General features: G+C 35.9%; 1 protein-coding gene across 1 annotated transcript; it reads right to left on the bottom strand.

Annotated features, from left to right (window-relative positions):
• Positions 1–13,980: 13,980 nt before the first annotated feature.
• LOC149316468 (barH-like 2 homeobox protein) lies at positions 13,981–18,896 on the bottom strand. The gene is made up of 3 exons (XM_089518715.1): positions 18,365–18,896; positions 16,720–16,945; positions 13,981–14,293 (listed from the first exon to the last, which is right to left on the bottom strand). The coding sequence occupies exons 1-3, from the start codon at positions 18,894–18,896 to the stop codon at positions 13,981–13,983; spliced, it is 1,071 nt and encodes a 356-aa protein (XP_089374841.1).
• Positions 18,897–19,938: the final 1,042 nt, after the last annotated feature.

Raw genomic sequence — 19,938 nt, forward strand, 5'->3', positions numbered from 1 at the left:
GATGACAAATTAATTTTAAAAAAATTAAATTAATCAAATTATTATTATTAAATATATTAATTAAGTAGCACTGAAGTGAGGATGAAGTACACAGTGAGAAATGGCAGGCTAAGGCTTACCAGTCTCACACAGAACAGAACAATCTCTCTCTGTAACGCTCGGATGCAGCACAGCAGTGTTGCCAAAGCAGTCACAGCGAAAAATGAATGGATCTCTCAGGCAAGCTCTGGTCTTATAAAGGCGCCTTCAGAATTCAAAAAACAGCAGCACAGGCATTGGACGAGACCCTTAGCGTTACGTCACAAGAGTGAGCTGATTGGACAGACGAGGATCAGCTCACTCCTGTTTGAAATTTTGGCGGTTGCGCGGCAAAAACGAAGACGATCACGAAGAATCGAAGATTCTTCGTGATTGTGAGTCTTCGTCTTCGCCTACGGTTTGCCGGCACTGTATTCTGTTCTACGTTCCTTCGGAACGAACAAAAAAACGGCCTCTTCGTGCTCGTTTTCATGTTCGCCCGAAGACGAATGCACAAGTCTATTGCAGGCTTTTTTGTGCATCATCTTCTGGCAATTCTGGCAGCACTCATATGTCTATTTCCCAAAGACAACCTCTGGATATGCACTCAACTTCCTTGGTCGACCATGGCAAGGCCTGTTCTGAGTGGAACCTGTTCTGTGAAACCGCTGTATGGTCTTGCCCATCGTGCTGCAGCTCAGTTTCAGGGTCTTGACAGTCTTCTTATAGCCTAGACCATCTTTATTTAGTGCAACAATTCTTTTTTTCAGATCTTCAGAGAGTCCTTTGCTATGAGGCACCATGTTGAACTTCCAGTGACCAGTATGAGACAGTGTGAGAGCGATAACACCATATTTAACACACCTGCTCCCCATTCATACCTGAGACCTTGTAACACTAACGAGTCACATGACACCGGGGACATTTCCACTTAGGGGTGTACTCACTTTTGTTGCCAAGGTGTTAGACATTAATGGCTGTGTGTTGAGTTATTTTGAGGAGACAGCAAATTTAAACTGTTATACAGGCTGTACAATCACTACGTTACATTGTAGCAGAGTGTCATTTCTACAGTGTTGTCACATGAAAAGATAATAAAATATTTATAAAAATGTGAGGGTGTACTCACTTTTGTGAGATACTGTATGTATAGTTGTAAAAATATAACCCAACGTGATTTCATCTGAAAAGACATCTGAGATTCAGAAAGCACTCCACATCTTTTTCTGTGTTGACCCAATAAACAGTATCACCTTAGTAGAGCTAAAGTAGAGCTATGTCTTTTTTACACGCATACATTTTATATACACTTAATGCCCTGTTAACCACAATTGAACAACCACTGCAATAATTTGAATCAAAAGTTTCCTGTTCAACAGGTAGTGTTTTGCCCATTCTACAGTATCGGAAGTACTAAGCTCCACTCTTCAGACCTTAAAGCAATGACAACATATAATATATTGCTAAGACACTCTTGCACTCTTCCTTTTGTTGCTACTGGGTATATTTGACCTAGGTAATTGTGTAATTCTCATTACCAATCCCAAGTACCTTATGAGTTCTAACGCTTGCAATGTCATCAACATCATACACATTTTCTGCTATTCCATATGTTCTAGACCATTATATTACACCATCTATGGTGCTTAAGTGTGTTATAAACTAATATTTATCTACACATTAGGTCCCTAATCCACTTGGCAATTACCTCCTCTTTTCACACTGCCTTGCCTGCTGTCCTCACACAGCATTCTCTAATTCATTGATAACAGAATCCATAGAAACAGAAGGGAAGGTGAGAACATTGTTTTACTATCCCAATTCTTGGGTTCCAGTTTCTTTTTCTCTCCTTGTTTTCCTTTGAAGTTTTACACAGCAAGTGTCTTTTGTCCCTACTCTGGGGTTGCTGTGATCTAAAGCACTCTTAACAGCCTTTGTAATTGTGTTGAGTTCTTGATGTGCTTTCCACAGGCCTACTTATGATTAAGCCTGGGACTTGATTATGATTTCTCTGTCATTGTCATAGTCAAACCTTTCTTTTTAACTTTTGCCTTTGGTCTTGCAAAGGACATTGGCCGTGGACATCAACCAAAGAACCAAAGAACCAAAAAACTAAACACACACACACACACATTAGGAGGTTTTTGAACCATAAGTCTATAGTGAATCTTTGCCACATTACATCATAATTTCTCCAGGAGAAACACTATATGTTCACTGTATGTTATATTACACTAACCATACTCTCTGAATTTAGAATCAAAACACTCAAAGTTAGATCAGAAGCTTTAGTTTTGTCCAGTCTCATTTATTCCTTTCAAATAAACCATTGGTTTCCACTTCTCCAGTCATATTCTTTGCAAACCATCCATGTGAATATAAAACAAAACAGCAAATCATACATATTTCCAAAGGGCATTGAGAATGGTGAACCCCTCTGACCCCTCTGAATGAGCATCTACTAACTCTTACAATACTTCTCTAATAAGTACCAAGTGATGGCCAACCTACCTATAATATAAGTTTGTAACTAAAGTCACCCTTTTCAACAGCCATAAAGCATTTTGGTTAATTTAGCCCAGGGGGGATGGGAGAATTACTACGTTTAAGCAGATACTGTAATAAAAAAATAAGATCATTGACATCACGCACAAAAGATATTCTAGAAGGCGTGGATAGCACACATTGTAAGAGCAATACTGTGATCAAAATGAGTAAGGAAGGGAAATATCCAAAGATGTCTTAAAGAAGTACGTTTTTAAGGCCTTCAGTGATCCCTTCTCACAAACCTCCACCATCCCATGTCCCTGTGTGTGTTAAGGATATTCCATACCAAATAAATCAGACCTTTATTAATGCTAAATCTTGGGCTACTATCTAAACTCTGCAGACCAAAGATCTCTTTCTTGAATCCATGACTCTTTAGCTTAATGAATTCCAGTGTAGTTAAGCACACCTCCTAATACGGACTCCTGTGCTGCTTTACACACTACCCAGCCGGGCTGCCAAGTCCATGCACGTAGCGATATAACGCATTTATTTGAGAATACCAGGGCAATGCATTAAAATAAAAAAAATATTTCAGCAATCATAATGACGGTATATACACTATATGATTAAACCTATGGGGAGAGGACTTGTGCATTTGGATTTGGGCTATTTTTTTTCTCAATTTCATGTGTTCATATTAATCCCCCAATGAAACAAACCAGGCATTCATTTGTCTGCTGTAGCTGATCATCTCTCACTCACTAGTTAATTAGAAGATGATACTTTTGCTGGAGTCAGACAGGCTTAAACAAGCTATGATTAGCATGTTGGCAGTATTCCCAGAAAATTTGGGTTCAAAGTGGGTAGAGTGGTAAGCATTCCTGAGTCCAATAAATCAAACAGGTGCTGTTTATTAAGTATCAGTAACTGTAAACTCCTCAGGAAACAATCTGCTCAAGATTTTACATACAGCGAAAAAAAGGCTATAGTTAACCATTGCAATGCCAGAGATATCTATTCTGAAAGAACCCTACCTCAGAACACTCTAAAACTAAACTTTTAATAATATCTTTAAAAAATCTCAACCAAAACATCAACTTACCATAGAGAGGTACAAAGATTAGGAAAAGAAAAACAAAAATCTCAGGGGTTCTGTGGACCTCAAGCTACTTCTGTTGGGAGACTGTTCCACATACCCACCACCCTTTCAGTAAAGTAAATCTTTCTTACATTAAACAAAGGTAACAATGTCAGGGGTTTTGTGGACATCAAACTACTTCGGCTGGGATGCTGTTCCACACATCTACCACACTCTCCATAAAGTAAGTCTTCTTTACAGTAAGTAAATGTTACTTATATTAAATGAAAGTGAAAATCTCAGGGGTTCTGTGGACCTCAAGCTACTTCTGTTGGGAGGCGGTTCCACTTATCCACTACCATCTCAGTAAAGTAGATTTTCCTTACATTAAGTAAAAGTTTCTTACATTAAAGTAAAAATCTTAGAGGTTCCGTAGACCTCAAGCTACTACAATAAAATATTAGCCTGCGCTACTGCTGTGAGGCCATACTTGCCTACTTTTGTTCATATAGTATACATGGGCATTATTTCTGTCTTGATAGCAAAACACATTTCTATTAGGAAGCACCAGTAATATAAAGAGCCATTAAAATATTCAAGTGTTTACGCTGAGGCCAAATGAAAATGCATGTTAATTGGCTTTCCATTAATGCTTTAGTTTTCAATTATACTATTTGCGAGATACACTGTAATTCTCCAGCTCAGGGTACACATTACTGTTGTTACTTCGCACATTAGTAACTGGAAACACAAAGAGATTTTTCCCACTTTCTCTTTACAAATGTGCGTTCTTTAGTTCAAACTGACAATTCGAAATACTGTTAAGAAAGCAAAACAAATAAATATTTAATATGTCAGCACCTGCCATGTAGTTTCTGAGTATTGCACTGGTGCCCATTGTGGATTCTTTTATAACCAACTTCATTAAATAATAAAAGAAAAATAATAAGTCATTTCACACCCCGTGTGACCATTATACAATAATAGCAAGATTTCGTGCAAGGGTATAACATTCTGCCCATCTGCAATCACAGTCTCTTTGCAAAAATCTCAATTCACACTTCACATGCAGCTAACCTTGTTACCATCTCTTCCCAAACCATCAGTGTTGCAGCTGTACATCTTCACAGCCTAACATCTTAAAATTCATCCCTTTGGCACCTTTGTATAACTACAGGTCAAAGAATAGCATTCAGCCAGGAATAATTAAGGGGCACCCAGATGTTTGGTTTAATGTTTTTCAGCTTTTTTTTACGAAAAATTCTAAATTGGTTGCATAGTGCTTCTTTTTGCACCATAAAGATTCATGTAAGGTGAGCACGGACCAATCCATGGTTCAAGATATCTGCAGAGCTCTTTGCAGATGAGATTCAAACAAGAGGCGTGATAATGAGAACATTGGAGGAAAAAAAGGTGTTATCTCATTAAGGTAATGACTAAGATATGCCCACCATTTTATCAGTTTGAAAATGTGGCAATTAAAGTTCCCTACATGTTCTCCTGTAGACAAGGGAGCAAGACAATTCTCTTGGAACCTCCATGTTGGGTTAATATGTGTCATGTAAATGAATAGGTAGAATAATCCAATTTAATTCTCAAGACCGGACCATCATTACTCTAACTCATTGCCTTTAGATTCCATATAGATGACTATTTCTGTTCGCAACTAGATTATATTTCCAGAAAACCACAGAATTGAATTTCAAGAACCTTTATTGTTTTTTGTTAAATCATGCCAGAAAGAATGTATTTTCTACCACATATTGAATATTTTTGGCACAATTCTGTAGGTGTAATGCACAACAAAAAGAAGATGCCCCGTGCATCATTTGGGAGTACAAATTCAGGCTAAAACATGTGGAGACAGAACTATGTTGGGATAAAGGTGGAATTACCATTCTACTTCTCCATATCTATGCTATAAATATATCCTTTTTTGTAAAGCAAATTATATTACAGAATTCCATATGACCTACAGGGTCTGAGACTTGTGTGAACAATTTCCAAACTACTTAAAAAAAAAATAATAAACATTTCAGAGCAGTGATATTGCTTTAGAGTTGACTGGGCAATATGTGTATATTCTTATTGCTACCGTCATTGTGCATTGCTTAATTCAACATAAGTGTCACATTCTTTTTATTTTATTTTTGTTCAAATATTTATTTATCAATTTTCCATACAAAGAAGAAGAATAAAGGGTACAGAAAGGGTACATTCTTTTTAAATGTATAGAAAAGTAAGTTAGCTTGTAGCACTTATTACAGAAATGAAAGCAGCTATTATGCTTTAGTAAATGAGGTGGAAGGGTCATAATGTTTATATAAATTGTAACAGAATTTTACTCTATTAAATCTCTTTGTGAGGATTCTTAAAGTGAGTGAAAATAATTGTGCCTTATGAAAGTATAATTAGATTTTCAGCCACCCCAGGACACGTGGGATGCTAAATAATGGCAAATGGCAATTGGCAACTTTATTAATCGTTAAGTGAGAGAAAGATAAGAGCCTCCTCCAGCCCAATAAATTGTGTTAATTCACGCATCATAGAACACTGGGTGTTTAGCACACCAGCAAGCCAATAAGCAGTACTTTTCAGTTTTGAAATAGACTGATCAAATTTCAGTAAACCAACAGTAACAATCAATTTATTTTAATTAAGCTAAATAAAACAAATGATTATATAAAATATTATTTTCTGGTAAATTTTTATTGGATTTTTGGGGGGATGCAATTTAAACTATGCACAGTTTAATTGCAACTTTAACTTTGATGATCGTAATCCAGCCCTGTAATAAACATAACATACATATAATACAGAACTGCTAGCCTATCTCAATTTTAACTTGGAAAATGTACAAAGAAGAATTGTAAAAACACCATTTCACCCATATATCTTAAAGCAGTGTGTCCTTAAATCTTAGTAGTGACCCCCAAGGCAACGACATAACACAAATGCTGGGTTCCCCTACAAGCAGTGTTGAAGGCACCCACTTGCATAATTGTACCCTGTTTAATTGGTCATCTTAAATTCACTGTGTATATGTGAAGCCGGTACTCACTTATTATAGTCTGCAATCATAGTGTGGAGCAGGTAAACATAAAGTGTAAAGAAAATAAGTGATATGTTCATTAACACCCTGTACATGTCTGGTAATAAATAATTGTAGAATTAATTAAGAACACATTTCATGAGACCCAGCTTCAAAAGTCCTATTTGTGCTTAGATGCCCCCTGAAAGACTTGTCCTACCACCACAACGTAGTCTGCATTATGCTGATGCCTCAGGGATGATTCCAAACAGGCAGCTATTTCCATTCATAAAGTGTTAAGGATAGGCCATGTGTTAGGGCGATTCTTGTTTAGTTTTAAATGCAATTTTCGAGTTACTGAAAAGTGAGCACTACTAAATGTAACTATGCCTAATCAGAAATTTGTGAGACTATACAGGCAAATACTAGTTTGAGCCAGATATAAGGCTTGGCCTATGGTAGGGAGTGAAGATGTAATAAAACCAGCCATAATATGCCCTCCTTGTAGCCACAGGTGAATGGCTTGGCTTGCACACAATATCAACAAGCCATCTCTGGTCTAATTTCTCATTGGCTTGGCTTAACCCTTACTTACCCTCGCTCTACCATCTCAAGCCATATACTTAATGTGATGACATGCAATAGTTCTATCAGTGCCTATATGTGAAATTACATTGAAATATCGATATCAGTCTTGTTTATGTCATTTTTGTAGATAGAAATTGATTTTAATGTTTGCTTTAGAGATAAATCATAATGCGAATTCATTGTGCATTAAGCTTCATTGTTATTTTTAAATCTGCCATTATAGTTTACTGAGGCTTTATTCAATGACCTGTCTAAAATCTAGAGTTTTGCCGAAAATGAGGATTGCGTGCTAATATCATGCTCACAACTAAACATAGAAACATAGAAACATAGAAACATAGACCTCAATGGCAAATACGAATCATTCAGCTCATCTAGTCTACCTATTTTCCTAAAGTAAAGGCTCAAATCTTGGTATTGTTTTGCATTCTGGAAAGCATTATACCTATCCTATTCATGTTTAAATTCCCTCACCGTTTTAACCTCTAAAACATCTGATGGGAGGGTGTTCCATTTATCTACCACCCTCTCTGTAAAGATAAACTTCCTTGGGTTACATCTAAGCCTCTGACCCTCTAATTTTAGATTATGGCATCTTGATAATTTCACAACTATACTACGACCACTAGAAGACCAATGTGATACCCATTGCACCACAGAGCAAACTAGAGCATGAAAAATGCTTACTTTTAAATGTGAAAATTAGCAAGCGTAACACACAATCACATTTTCCACATTCCAACTACTGCGTATCTAATAAGATCAAATGAAAACCTCTAATTGATGTTAGTGCAGATCATTGCCATAGCAGAAGCCCATTACAGTCAATGTGGTACAGCCACTAGTGTAATTTTATGTTTGCCAATGTGGTGTTTATAATTGTTTGTTAATAGTGGCGTGTAAAACAGCATATGGATAGCATAGTGGCTTGTATTAAAGGGTAAGGTGTCATTGGTATATTTCATGTTTTACATGCATATGTATTGTGGATATATAGGGTGTTTATTTCATGTTTTAATGGTGCATGTCTTCTATATTGCTAATAAAGATTTTTGTGGTCCAAAATGTACCTGTGTCCATTTAAGTTATGCGAATGCAACCCATTAAATTGTTTAGTGGAAGCTCGGTTCTACTGATTTTCAGCTGTTATTTAGAAGTTGCAGCCTATAATCCATGGTCACTTTGTTTAGTTTAGTCTCAGAGCTAAATATCAACAAATCATACATTTTGAACCACAGTTAACACCAATTAAGGTTTAGACAAGTCATTATAATGAGCCCGGTGTGTCTAGTCTTGCATTCATCACATGCCCTGTTGTTCCATATTCTACAGAAAATAGCAGCGAACATATGGAGGACATATTCACCACGGTGATTATTGTCTTAAATTTACCTACAAGATGAATCTTGCCAAATTTCAGTTAATGTCACCAAAGGAAAGGTGCTTCCAGTCTTTTCCAACAAACCTAATTATTAATAAAGCCTGTAGGTCCCAGACAAATTTAATAATGTGAGGATACATGTATTAGGAGCTAGCTTTGTAAGAGGTGCACTAAACATTACTTGTATAGTCTATCATATACCCTCAACCTTGTCTGGTGAAGTTTAGACTTTAGGAATATTTAAATTATTGTAGCTGTCTTAGATATGGAGCTTGACTAACAAGTGTCAGCTTCCATTTTGCTACATTATTTCTAGCTTAGCAGAAAGTCATGGGTGTAGTATAATATGTTTATATAATATTCCTAAAGATCTAATTGTGTAAACATCAAATAGCAGCAAGTAAGGGTCAAGATTCTCTTATAAAAACTGATGAGTTAAAATTGATGAGTCTCTCTAGACACCCCATTTATTTGAATTAATTTGAATCAGCAATCACAATTTGATAGACTAATTGTAATGATTGTCTCCTGTTATGCTTAAATTACATAGGAATGTGTTTTTATACAGCATGTGTATGCATTCATATTCTTCTATGTTTGTTAATTCATTGATTGTGTGAATAGGATATATGTTTACCCTTGCAGACCTACAGCAGACATCTTTTTTTATAATTTCATCAAAATGTTAATTGTATATTAAGTATCTTTTTTGGAGTCATGTAAATAGAAAAGGTTATTATTACAGTGCTGATTTACAGCAGGACTACTGCAGGAAAATAGAGCTCCTTTAAGGAACACCTTTGCATGAGTTACAGAAAAGGGTTTTGCCATGGGCACCATCATGGACCTCAGTGTCCATCAGACAAGTAATGTCATTTATACTTCTGTTAGGTTGCCCAGCAAGATGGAACAGAGTTATACACAATTAAGATTGGCAGTCCAGGCTGAAATGACCTGGTCCTTTTTAAAAAAAAAAATAAAAAAAAAAATTCCACTAGGCTTTAGAGAATGCATCTGACTGACATATATTTGACTGCCCTACACAGCCTAAAAAGGTGATAAGACCCCTCCACAGAATTATATATATATATATACATATATACATACACATAATTCATACTACCATTCAAACATCTTAGTAAAACCTTATAGCAAACAATACAGTTAACAGTATGCATATATTAACATATGTACATACTATAGTATGTACATATGTTAATATATGCATATTGTTAATTATATTGTTTACTATAAGGTTTTACTCAGATGCAGATTTGGTGAGATTTCAGTTATTGAGCTGTGGGGATTGCATATTTAATGATCACCTTTCTTATTGAATACCCTATGCCTTACATATGGCAATATTTAGTATATATCTCACTAGTGTCACCACTACCCGTTTCATATATTACATCCCATATTGCACAATAAACATTCTTCACGATTTTGGGTGATTTAAAGAACTCAACAGGAGCAGAACAATGTTAACTACTTTAGTGGCAGACACTCTTATTTCTTAGGTGATCCACTTGCAATATTTAATGTAACAGGAGTTGGGGGGATGGAGTGGACATGATGCCTGTAATATGATTTTGTCTGAATTCTAAGATTTGACTTACACCAGATTTCTAGATCCAATAAAATAAAGATGTACCAAGTTATAACACATATTTTAAGAGAGGATAGGTATTGCTATGTAATACTTATTATTCTAACAATCCTACCACATTTGATAACATGAGCAGCTTGCTATTAACCATTTCAGTGTTGTCATTACATTACAGGCTTAAAATCCAGTCCGAATGTATTGCCAGTTTAACACTTAACATGTCTGTTACCGCTAGAAGATAGCTGTGTAATTTACATTTTCCATTGAAAACATTAGTTCTGCCAAAAAATCTGACTTTTTGAACACTTTTGGTATAAAAGCATTGGATAATATAAACAATTTAAATTTAGATGAATTTGCACAAATCAGTATAAAATGTAGGATAACAGATTGTCCCCTCCAGAGATTTTATGCTGGTAACAGGTACAGGCAAATATAACCTTTATCAGGGAGCTGTCTACGGTACTTTACACATAATGCTTAGGGAAGAAGCTATGACTTATTAATTGCATACATTTTTAATCTGCTAAAAATTGCACACTTTATGTGACAGCCAATGTTCACTTCTTATTTTGGATTGAGTTCAATATTTTCCTGAATGTTCCTAATACAGTGGGTAGATGTTCTTTTTGTTGGAAGTTTAGAGGACACAGGAGTGGATTTAAACAAAAATTATCACCCTGAGATAGCCAGGAAGAAAAGGACTAAATGCTGGAGATAGGTGAAGGATGCACATACCCCATTACTTTATGGCAGTTTGGAGTCACTTTACTTTCTAGATATAATGTTTCCCATTTTTGTTGATAGATGATAGTAGTCATTTCGATGTGTTTAGAAAAGCATTGTTTCACCTGTAAAGGGATTTGTCTTTGGTCTAGTAAACCTCACCTCTCACAAAACAATAGCTTTGGTTAGAGATAAGAGTCTTCCAAGTGATAAGAGAATCGGTTTTGCAATGCACTGTTTTATTGATCGACTTTTGTTGTAATTGCTGTTCCCTTGTTACTTTTAATTGTGCTACAGAACACATTCCATAAATTTCAAAATATTTAAAATAAAAGATTAACCAGCTGTCTGCTTTGACTACACCTCACGATCTTGATATTATAAGTAGTTTTTAACAAAATAAAGAATAGAGATCAAATCTTAAATCGTAAAGAAATCGCTGATGGTATTTTTTTAAATACTGGAAAAAGAAAAATCTCACTAGTTTAAAAAAAATAGTGAAATTTGCACGCAGCCCTGGCTCGCATTCACTTTATGTAGGCTGTTCGTTGTTTGCTTCAGCACTGGCAAAGCTCGTATTTGCTTGAGGCAATAAATCAAAGAAACTGTGATCTCTTAGAAATTCCATAATAAGCTAGTTAGTCGAGCAAAGATTTACATCTAAAAAAAATTATTTTTTTTCTGTAAAGTTATAATTTTTCTGGTGAAAAAGTAGATGTTTTTACAAACAACATTCAGGAGCAAAATACTTAATGTATATATATATCTATCTAGCTAGCTATCTATATATCTATATAGATATAGATAGATAGACATGTACATGCATACATATATAAAAATATATATATATATATATATATATATATATACCGTATATATTTATAGATAGATAGATTACTATTTTTGTGTTATTAGTTTTGTCGTTAACTTTATTATTTACCTTTTATAGTTGTTATTTTTATTACCAAAAATATATAGTTTCTATGTGTACATATGTGCTATATATAACCACTATAGTTTATTCACAGTTATCCTACTCTGTTGCTCTTTGAGTTGATTTTGTGTATATTTTGATTTTTAATTCCATTTTCTGTGAATAGTTTAAAAAAAATTAAGATACGCATATGGTTAATATCTTTTTTTTCTTAAGGAGTTAACAATCTTTATTCATTTAAGGGTGTCAATTTTAAAGAAGCACGATGCATGATCTTATGTTTGGAGTGATGTCTGTAAGAAAAATGAAGTCTGTGGCTGGGAAAGTGGTCTTGCTAAGGAGAACTGACTGGTTGTGAGGTCCACAGGATAATTACCATGGCTTCAAGGGCACAAAACGAGGGAGGCGGTATAAGCTTTTTCTCTCCTATTGTTGGATAGCTGCTGAGGTCAATATGGTTTTAACGCAAATTTATTAGCAGAGAAATCAGCAAACCATCCTCTAATTAGCACAGCCCAAATAAATGGAAAGAAGAAGAACAAAAAAATAGATCAGAATAAAGGTCCACATTCTACAACCCTTGGAGCATTTCACAACACATGAATCTTTTATATGTAATTGCTGTATATCTTTCTAATTTTATGGAAGAAAATATTGTGTTTCACCTTAAAGGGTCCCAGGTTACAAGAACCAACGCTGATAAATTGTGGCCAATGGAGCAAGACAACAGGACTGTAAATGATAACGTGTAACTGCAGATTCTACCTTCAGTTATTTTGTGATTTAATATATTTTAAATATTTTTATATTTTCATAACATGAAAAAATGTTTGTTTGTTTTTTTACAAGAGTAAAATAAATAATTTGCTCGTTGCGAATGTAATTAATGAAAAAAATATTTGCATGATTTATGAATAAATATTAATATCAATAATAAACAATCACTGAATATGCCCATGTGCTTTTAGAAATTATGTGAAGTCTAAATTTCTTATAAATTTTAAGTTTCCTTTTCACATATAATTTGCCATACATCCCTTCCCATTATAATTTGTTATGTGTGAGCTGTATAAGCACTGTATATGTGCCTGTGTTTACATACATCCTCTCTTGTTTAAATTAGACTATGTAATAGTTCACCCAGAGTCCCCTCTCGCTTACTGTCTGTTCTTGGGCCCCTCTCCTTCCTTGGAACAGCTGCCAAGCCGGGATGCCCGTTCTCAGTTCCCAGGCAGGCCACCCAACCTTACAAATCACTCATTTTCCTCATTAACGTGTTTAAAATTCATATTAAAATAAAAAACGAGGACACGCTGCAGCCGGCGGCTACATCTAATAATTAAATCAATTATTCTTGTAAACAAAAAATAATAATTTTAGAGAAAAACTACAAACACACACATGTACACTGACACACTATAGCCACAGATGATAGATAGCGTGTTTCACACACATTTTAAATGAGATCGCATTGTTTTACTGTACAGATTATTTTATTAAAATCATTTTTAACGTCAGCTGTTGTTAAAAAAAGATATATTTTATTTTTTTTTAATTCAGTCACCTCAAAAAAAACCTATATCCTTCATCTAAGCATTTTTTTTTAAGGGCTCCAAATGAAAAGGAATTAACGGATAGCAGTGATCTTTTTTGTTTGTTTGTTTTTAAGACAACATATAATAAATATGATATATTACAGTCTTATTTTTCTAAATGTACATTTTTTTATATTCGGAGCATGAAATGAGTGCAAAGTCCCTGCTATCCTTCTGTACATTCCCTAGGTCTCCTTCTGGATCTGTGGAGCTGATCCTTCCAGGCGTCTTCTTCTTTTATTAACCCTCATCGCATAGAGTGCTCTCCTTTAGTTAAATATCTCTTCGCCAAATCTCATCTCTTCCTTCGTTTTTTTTTTGCAACAGTGTTGTCTTTCTTGAGTTGCCAGCTTTAGTGTCCCTGCTCTAAATAAGTAGAGTTCATAATGTATTTGTAGCGATGTCCATATGTGGGCTCCATTGTCCCTGTTTTGGATGTCATCTCTTTATCCAGATTTGTCTGTAATTGTTGATCTGCTGTGAGGGTCTGTATAGAATGTGCTTGTGCTGTGAAGAAGGTGTTGTTAGCTTCACCGTGTGTGAGGAGTACCTGGGATTGGGTTACCCAGGGGGTTTAAAGCTGGCTGCCCCCCAGGACCCAGGCCGTGAATTAGCACCCTGGGGACTAGTGGTCTCTGTAGCTGTGGATGAGGGGCTGGAGGAGTCCTATACATGCTGCTGTACATAGCTGCCGCAGCGGCCGCAGCGGTCGTACTGTCCATACTGCTCAGAAGGCTGGGGTGGTAAAAATATGGGGAGGGGAACATTCTCTGGAGAGCTGAATAATTTCCAGCTTCGGCCAGCAACTCCAGACCGACCGCAGTTTGACGCTTCCACTTTGTCCTAAAGCAAAACAAATAAATAAAAAAATGGTTATATGGAGCTACTCACACTGACCAAAATACCAGAATATCCCCTAAAAAAGAACAGACTGTTACAGATAATACCTGCATATTATGTTATTCTGTTTCAGAGGTCGCTCTAGATACGCTTTTGTTATCAAGTAGAATTCTATTGACCGTGATGCGCTTTTATGGAGAGTTGGTTCCTAAATCGCACCAGATGATCTGGATATTCTTAAAGCAAGTCGGTTCTAGACCTTGATCTCAACCCCAGTCGGATGATACCTTCTTAAATTGCTTATTCGTTTTCTAGTTTCCTTTCTACTGTTTGCTAGATATTATGAGGCATGCATTCAGACACTAGAATAACGCATATATTCGTCAATGTTCCGTGCATTAATAAATAAATAAGACGTTCTCATTTTTTTTGTTTTGCTTTACTATACTAAATTATAAAAATTATGTGACTACGATATTCTCCTCTAACAAACCGATACTATGGTTTAAATATCCAAAATACAATATGCAATACATAATTAAAGAGGAAATAAACTTGTCTGTAGAGATCAAAATGGTACTAGCAGTTTAATGTCAAGGGTCTCATTTAACTGTGATATGACAATTCCTAAAAACGAATTTCTGAGAAAAAATTTCACGCTTTTTTTTAAATTATTCTGCCAAATTTGAGTGTCAGTGAAAGCCTGCGAGCTGGTGGAAACAAAAAAAAAACCCAATGCAGAATTAATAAACAGGCCCATGTAATACTGTTTAGATTGCATACAAATGACACTAATCTTTTCCGACAGAATTAGGGTGGCTGAAACCGTATGTAATGAGACAGAAAATTATGGAAAATAGAACTGTACTTAATTTCTCAGTACAAGGGGAAAAAAATCGGTTTGGTCATCCAACCAAAACTGATTAATTCTAACTGTTGGATAGTATTTCATCCAAAATATCAAATGTCCATTTGATTGGTTATAATTTTGTAGTGTAAATGTAATTATTAAATGGCAGAAAATGGAAGATTTAGAATTTCGGAAAAACAGAATTATAGAAAAAAATCTCTATTGCAATACTGCATAATTAAATTGCAATGGGATTTCTTCCCAGTGTGCTCCTAAGACACTGGAAGAGTAATATGTCCCTAGTTTTGTAATCAAAATTTAGGTCATTATTTATTCATGTGTATACTAGTTGGCTTTTTTCTTTCTTTGAAGATATTAATTAGCTGCGTTTATCTCGTTATGTACAGTTTGTGGGTTTGCTTGTGTGCATATGAAATACCCAAGAAAATACCATGGGAAATATAAATCGAATTTGGGCCCCTTTTTCTGGACTGAGTATAAATATTACTGACAGCTCATTCTGCAGTTTTGTGTTTGGGTCTGGATTACTAATCAGTTGTGTGTGTGTTTAACGGATTGTTCAATGCGATAGAATTGGTACTTCCTAAATCAAAGCTTATTTTTTCTTGTAATTTCTTACATATATTATTTGGAAAGAAAAAAAAGAGATTCAATGCTGATGGATTGCAGCCCTGCATGGTACTCAAAGGGTTAACCACAAAAATGGTAATAAGCCCAAATCCACTTAACCCTGTGCAGATATTTGTATATCATCAACAACTTGATAATTAAGAACTCCACTTGTTGTAGACTTCCCCTCCTATCATTCTCAACTATACTGTGCCTGAGCATGATGGGACAGGTATTTAAATATTTTTCAATCTCAATTATTTTTGTTTTCTTTTCTATTCATTTTAATTATATTCTACATATTCTACATATTTGTCTAGATTTCTTTCCACATTTGCCAGCCATTTTTACCTGTCTTATTGTATATGGCTTGATTGGCATAGTCTTTCTTTTTGTGATTGCGTTAGTACGTCAGTCAATGTCGTTCATTGCATGGAAGGTGTTTGTCTGGGCAGGTTAAGTTTGTCCCACTGTTTTTCTTTATTTGTCTCGTTTTCTTGTGTCTGTGTCAAACTCTCCATATGTTGTTTTGCGTGTCCGTCTCTGCCAGTGTGTGTGTGTTTATTACGTCAGCCTGTCTGCGGATGGGTCCATTTTACGGTCGCATCTTCGGTTTGTGTGCATGTCTCAGCACGTAACTTATTTCTCCTGCCTTCCCTTTTTATGTCAGTGCTATGCGTCTGTCTCGGCATCAACCTTCAGTCTTTGGCTGTCTCTGGCAGTACCGTGTTTGTCTCTGAGCAGCACACTCTCATTATAATGTGAGGTTCCGTGTTGTCAGTAATTCTCTTCTCGTTCATTATCTGTATCTTTCCCCCAGTGCTTGTCTCTTTATCTCTACCTAACTGTATCATCCATCCTCTGTCTATCTCACTGTCGGTTACTCCCTATTGCCAGTTACCCCCTGTGCCATTCTCTGTGGCATCTTGGCCTCTAATATTGCCATTACCTCCTGTTCTGGTACCAGGTTTTGACCTGAGTATCTGTGAGATTCAGAGCTGCTGCCAGATCCATGCGATCCTGAACACTCAGGTACTTCTGTCTCTCAAAACTCCTCTCCAACTGGTTTAGCTGATGGTCAGAGAAAGCTGTCCTCGCCTTCCTGGGCTTCTTGGCTCTCACCGGAGGACTGTCCCGGCTGCTAGTAATCTCCCGATCACCTTCTTCCTTAGTCCCTGAGGAACCAAGAACATAAAAAAGAACAGCACCCATTAGACTGTATGTCAACGAGTTCCAGAGTTCTTATAATAAAGTTACAATGCATTATTTGTTTCATAAAACCACAGTAAGCATAGTTCATTTAAAAAACAAAGAGTGAATATATTAGACAGATAATCCACGCATTTATTAATTAATAAGAAAGTGAATATATATTTGTAAAAAATAATATTTAGTATTTATGAAATGATTTCCTGTTCACACTACACTTGTTACCTTTTGGTTAAAGGAGAGAAATTTCCTCAAATTACTAGTTTTGTGGAGTAGATAGTAAGGTGAAAAACATATTCCAGATTATAGTTGTTAATATATATATATATATATATATATTGTTTTGCTGAAATGAGCAGAAATCGATATGTCAAAAGCATTTCTGTTTGTACCAGTTTTTTCCAGCAATCCTTTATCTTCCCTGCAGGAAGAACAATAATCTCTTTAATTGACCCACTGGGGAGGACACACACAAAAAAAAATTGCCAGGCTAGACTGTGCATCTGTTTTTGATCACTTATGTGAAAAAACTACAATACCAAAATTAAACACAATATTCGATTGAATAATAATAATCTGAGAATGATAACGCTGTATATTAGCATACATGATAGTTTATGACCTCTGGACAATCGCAATAATAATAAAAAACAGAGTCAATTAATAAACACAGCTGATTGGAGTCATCTGCCATATATTAACAAGGGAGTATGTGTAAATTAAAACATTACTGCATTCAGAAACTAAATTGTTAGATCTGCGACAAAAGCCACTGCCTTTAATTAAATTATATTTGTTTTAAGAATTATTTGTCGGGTTAATTTAGGGTATTTATTTATCTCATCAAATATAATCGAGAGGGAGGTATATTTAATATTAATTAGAGATATATATTCAAAATTATGTTAAGATTTATTTTTCTCAAAAAATAATAATTATTATCCCTCATTGAAAATCTGCGATTTTACCAGTCTAATTTGAGATTCATTTTAATCTACAATTGTGCATATAAAATATATCCAAATATATATATTTATGATATATATAAAATATAAATAATATTTATAAATTATATATGTATATATATATAACATATTTAATAATATTGAATTAACATAAATGCAATCAGTGCCGCCTAATATTTCTGGGTGAATTATATTGAAAAAAAATGTTTTATTTTTGATAGGAAGGAGATAATAAATTATTGGTAAAATATTAGAAAATAAATAGAGGAACATTATAAATAACAAGTCAAAGAGAAAGTTATTCACGGACGGCTTGACAAATTGTGGATTTATTTTACTATAGTAATGTGATACAAAAGATACCTCCGGGAGAAGTCGTTTCCCCACCAAATGCCACAGGTCTAATCCAGAAACACTTACCGTGTCCTTTGCCGTCTGTATGAAGGTCTTCTCTAATTTTTTCCGCCTTCCCTTTACCATCTTGGATCTCCTGCTCCAGTTTTGGCCGGAAACTTTCTGACGACCCATTGCCCTCCTGTTTAGGCGTGTGATGAGGTGAGGGCACACTGGTGCTGTATGGGGCACAGGCAGCCAAAGGTTTACTGTCTCCCAAAATATCTTTAATTAGGAAAGAAGAGGTGGAAGTCCTGGGAGCAGAGCCCAGCTGTGCCGACTGCTGTGGTGGGGATTGCTGCTGGCTGTGGTGTAGGTGATGGAGCTGCTGATGATGGGCGCTGTCCACCAGCCGGTGCTGATCTGTTGGGTCCATAGTAACTGAGATAGGAGATGAAGGAGAACTTCCCACAGTGTCTATTTCCGAGCTTGGTGAGAGCGGGCCCTGGCTCCTAAAATCCGCCGCCCTTCCATCTCTAAAGTCTCCATTCAACATACCAGGGCTGCAGGAACCAGCGTTGGACAATATTGTGTCTATCCCAAAACTGGATCCTTCCATGCTGTTCATAACTTAAACCAAAGTCTTCATAACAATCCTAGGCGGTGGAATCTTCCTTTTCCTCCCAGGACAAGTGTTTACAAAAAATAGCAATAATCAGAAAAAGCAAACCAAATCAAGTTTGTAAAAATACACTTTAAGTATAAAATATATATATATAAAAAAAAACAGAATTATTCAAGGCTGGTAATGAAATACATGACACCAAGTGTTGATTTGAAATTAAATTACTGCTCAACCTCGCGTCAGATGCAGACACAATCACACGTACTGCTGGTTGTGGTACATATGTATGTCTAATTTAATGTGGCAGAGCCGGATCCCCCATTGATATATTTCATCTTAATGGCCCTGGTGAAGCTGGCATGAGGGCAGGAGGCTTTCAGGTGGCTCTGTTCTAGTTGCTGAACTTTCTTCGAAAGTTGAGGTTGCTCACAGACGTTGCTTCGCTGAATCCCAGCTCCTGCCTCCCTATCCCTTGTAATCCTTCTCCACTTCAGCTCCAGTGACTCCCTCCCGTGACGTCATAACCCAGGCTGTAGCGTCAGCCCCTCCTTCCTCTACCCGCCCCTGGTTACTCTAACCTTTTTGCATAATGGACCATATTCTATGGTCATTGGTCGACTGGGCGGGAGAGATCTGACGTCTTGTCCATGAAGCCAATGGGAAACGACCTAGCCTATCTACACAGTTTATTCAGGCTATGAGGCTAAAGCTGCTCTTTTTAGCATCTATCTCCTGGGTCTGATCTCTAATCTGAAATAAATTAATTTAAATACAGTGAAAGGAAAACATCACCACCAACAACAATAACAAATGCCTACATACATAATAAAATAATAATAATTCAAAATAGAAAGGCGGTGAAAAAAGGAAGAGGAATGGGATATTTATGTTGAAAATAAGAACTCCTTGCTTTAAGGGTAATGATTGCAGTGTAGATGTGTATATTTTGATAAAGGTAGGTAGCTTTGCCCACCAACGCCATGCGCCCGCAATGTTACCTGCAAAGAAGTGCAAGGTGTCTGTAGAATGGGAGCTA

The sequence above is a fragment of the Sceloporus occidentalis genome, unplaced genomic scaffold (assembly GCF_023333645.1).
Source record: "Sceloporus occidentalis isolate IW3139 unplaced genomic scaffold, rSceOcc1.0.p SCAF_3, whole genome shotgun sequence".
In the NCBI taxonomy this organism is placed as follows: Eukaryota; Metazoa; Chordata; class Lepidosauria; order Squamata; family Phrynosomatidae; genus Sceloporus; species Sceloporus occidentalis.

What these genes read in the sequence shown, in the direction of transcription:
- LOC149316468 (XM_089518715.1), bottom strand. Translation starts at nt 18,896, where the DNA reads ATGGAAGGATCCAGTTTTGGGATAGACACAATATTGTCCAACGCTGGT. An exon ending in TACAGACGGCAAAGGACACG is followed by an intron (nt 16,946 to 18,364) that starts GTAAGTGTTTCT and finishes TTGGTTCCTCAG; the next exon opens with GGACTAAGGAAGAAGGTGAT. An exon ending in ACCTGGTACCAGAACAGGAG is followed by an intron (nt 14,294 to 16,719) that starts GTAATGGCAATA and finishes GTTTTGCTTTAG; the next exon opens with GACAAAGTGGAAGCGTCAAA.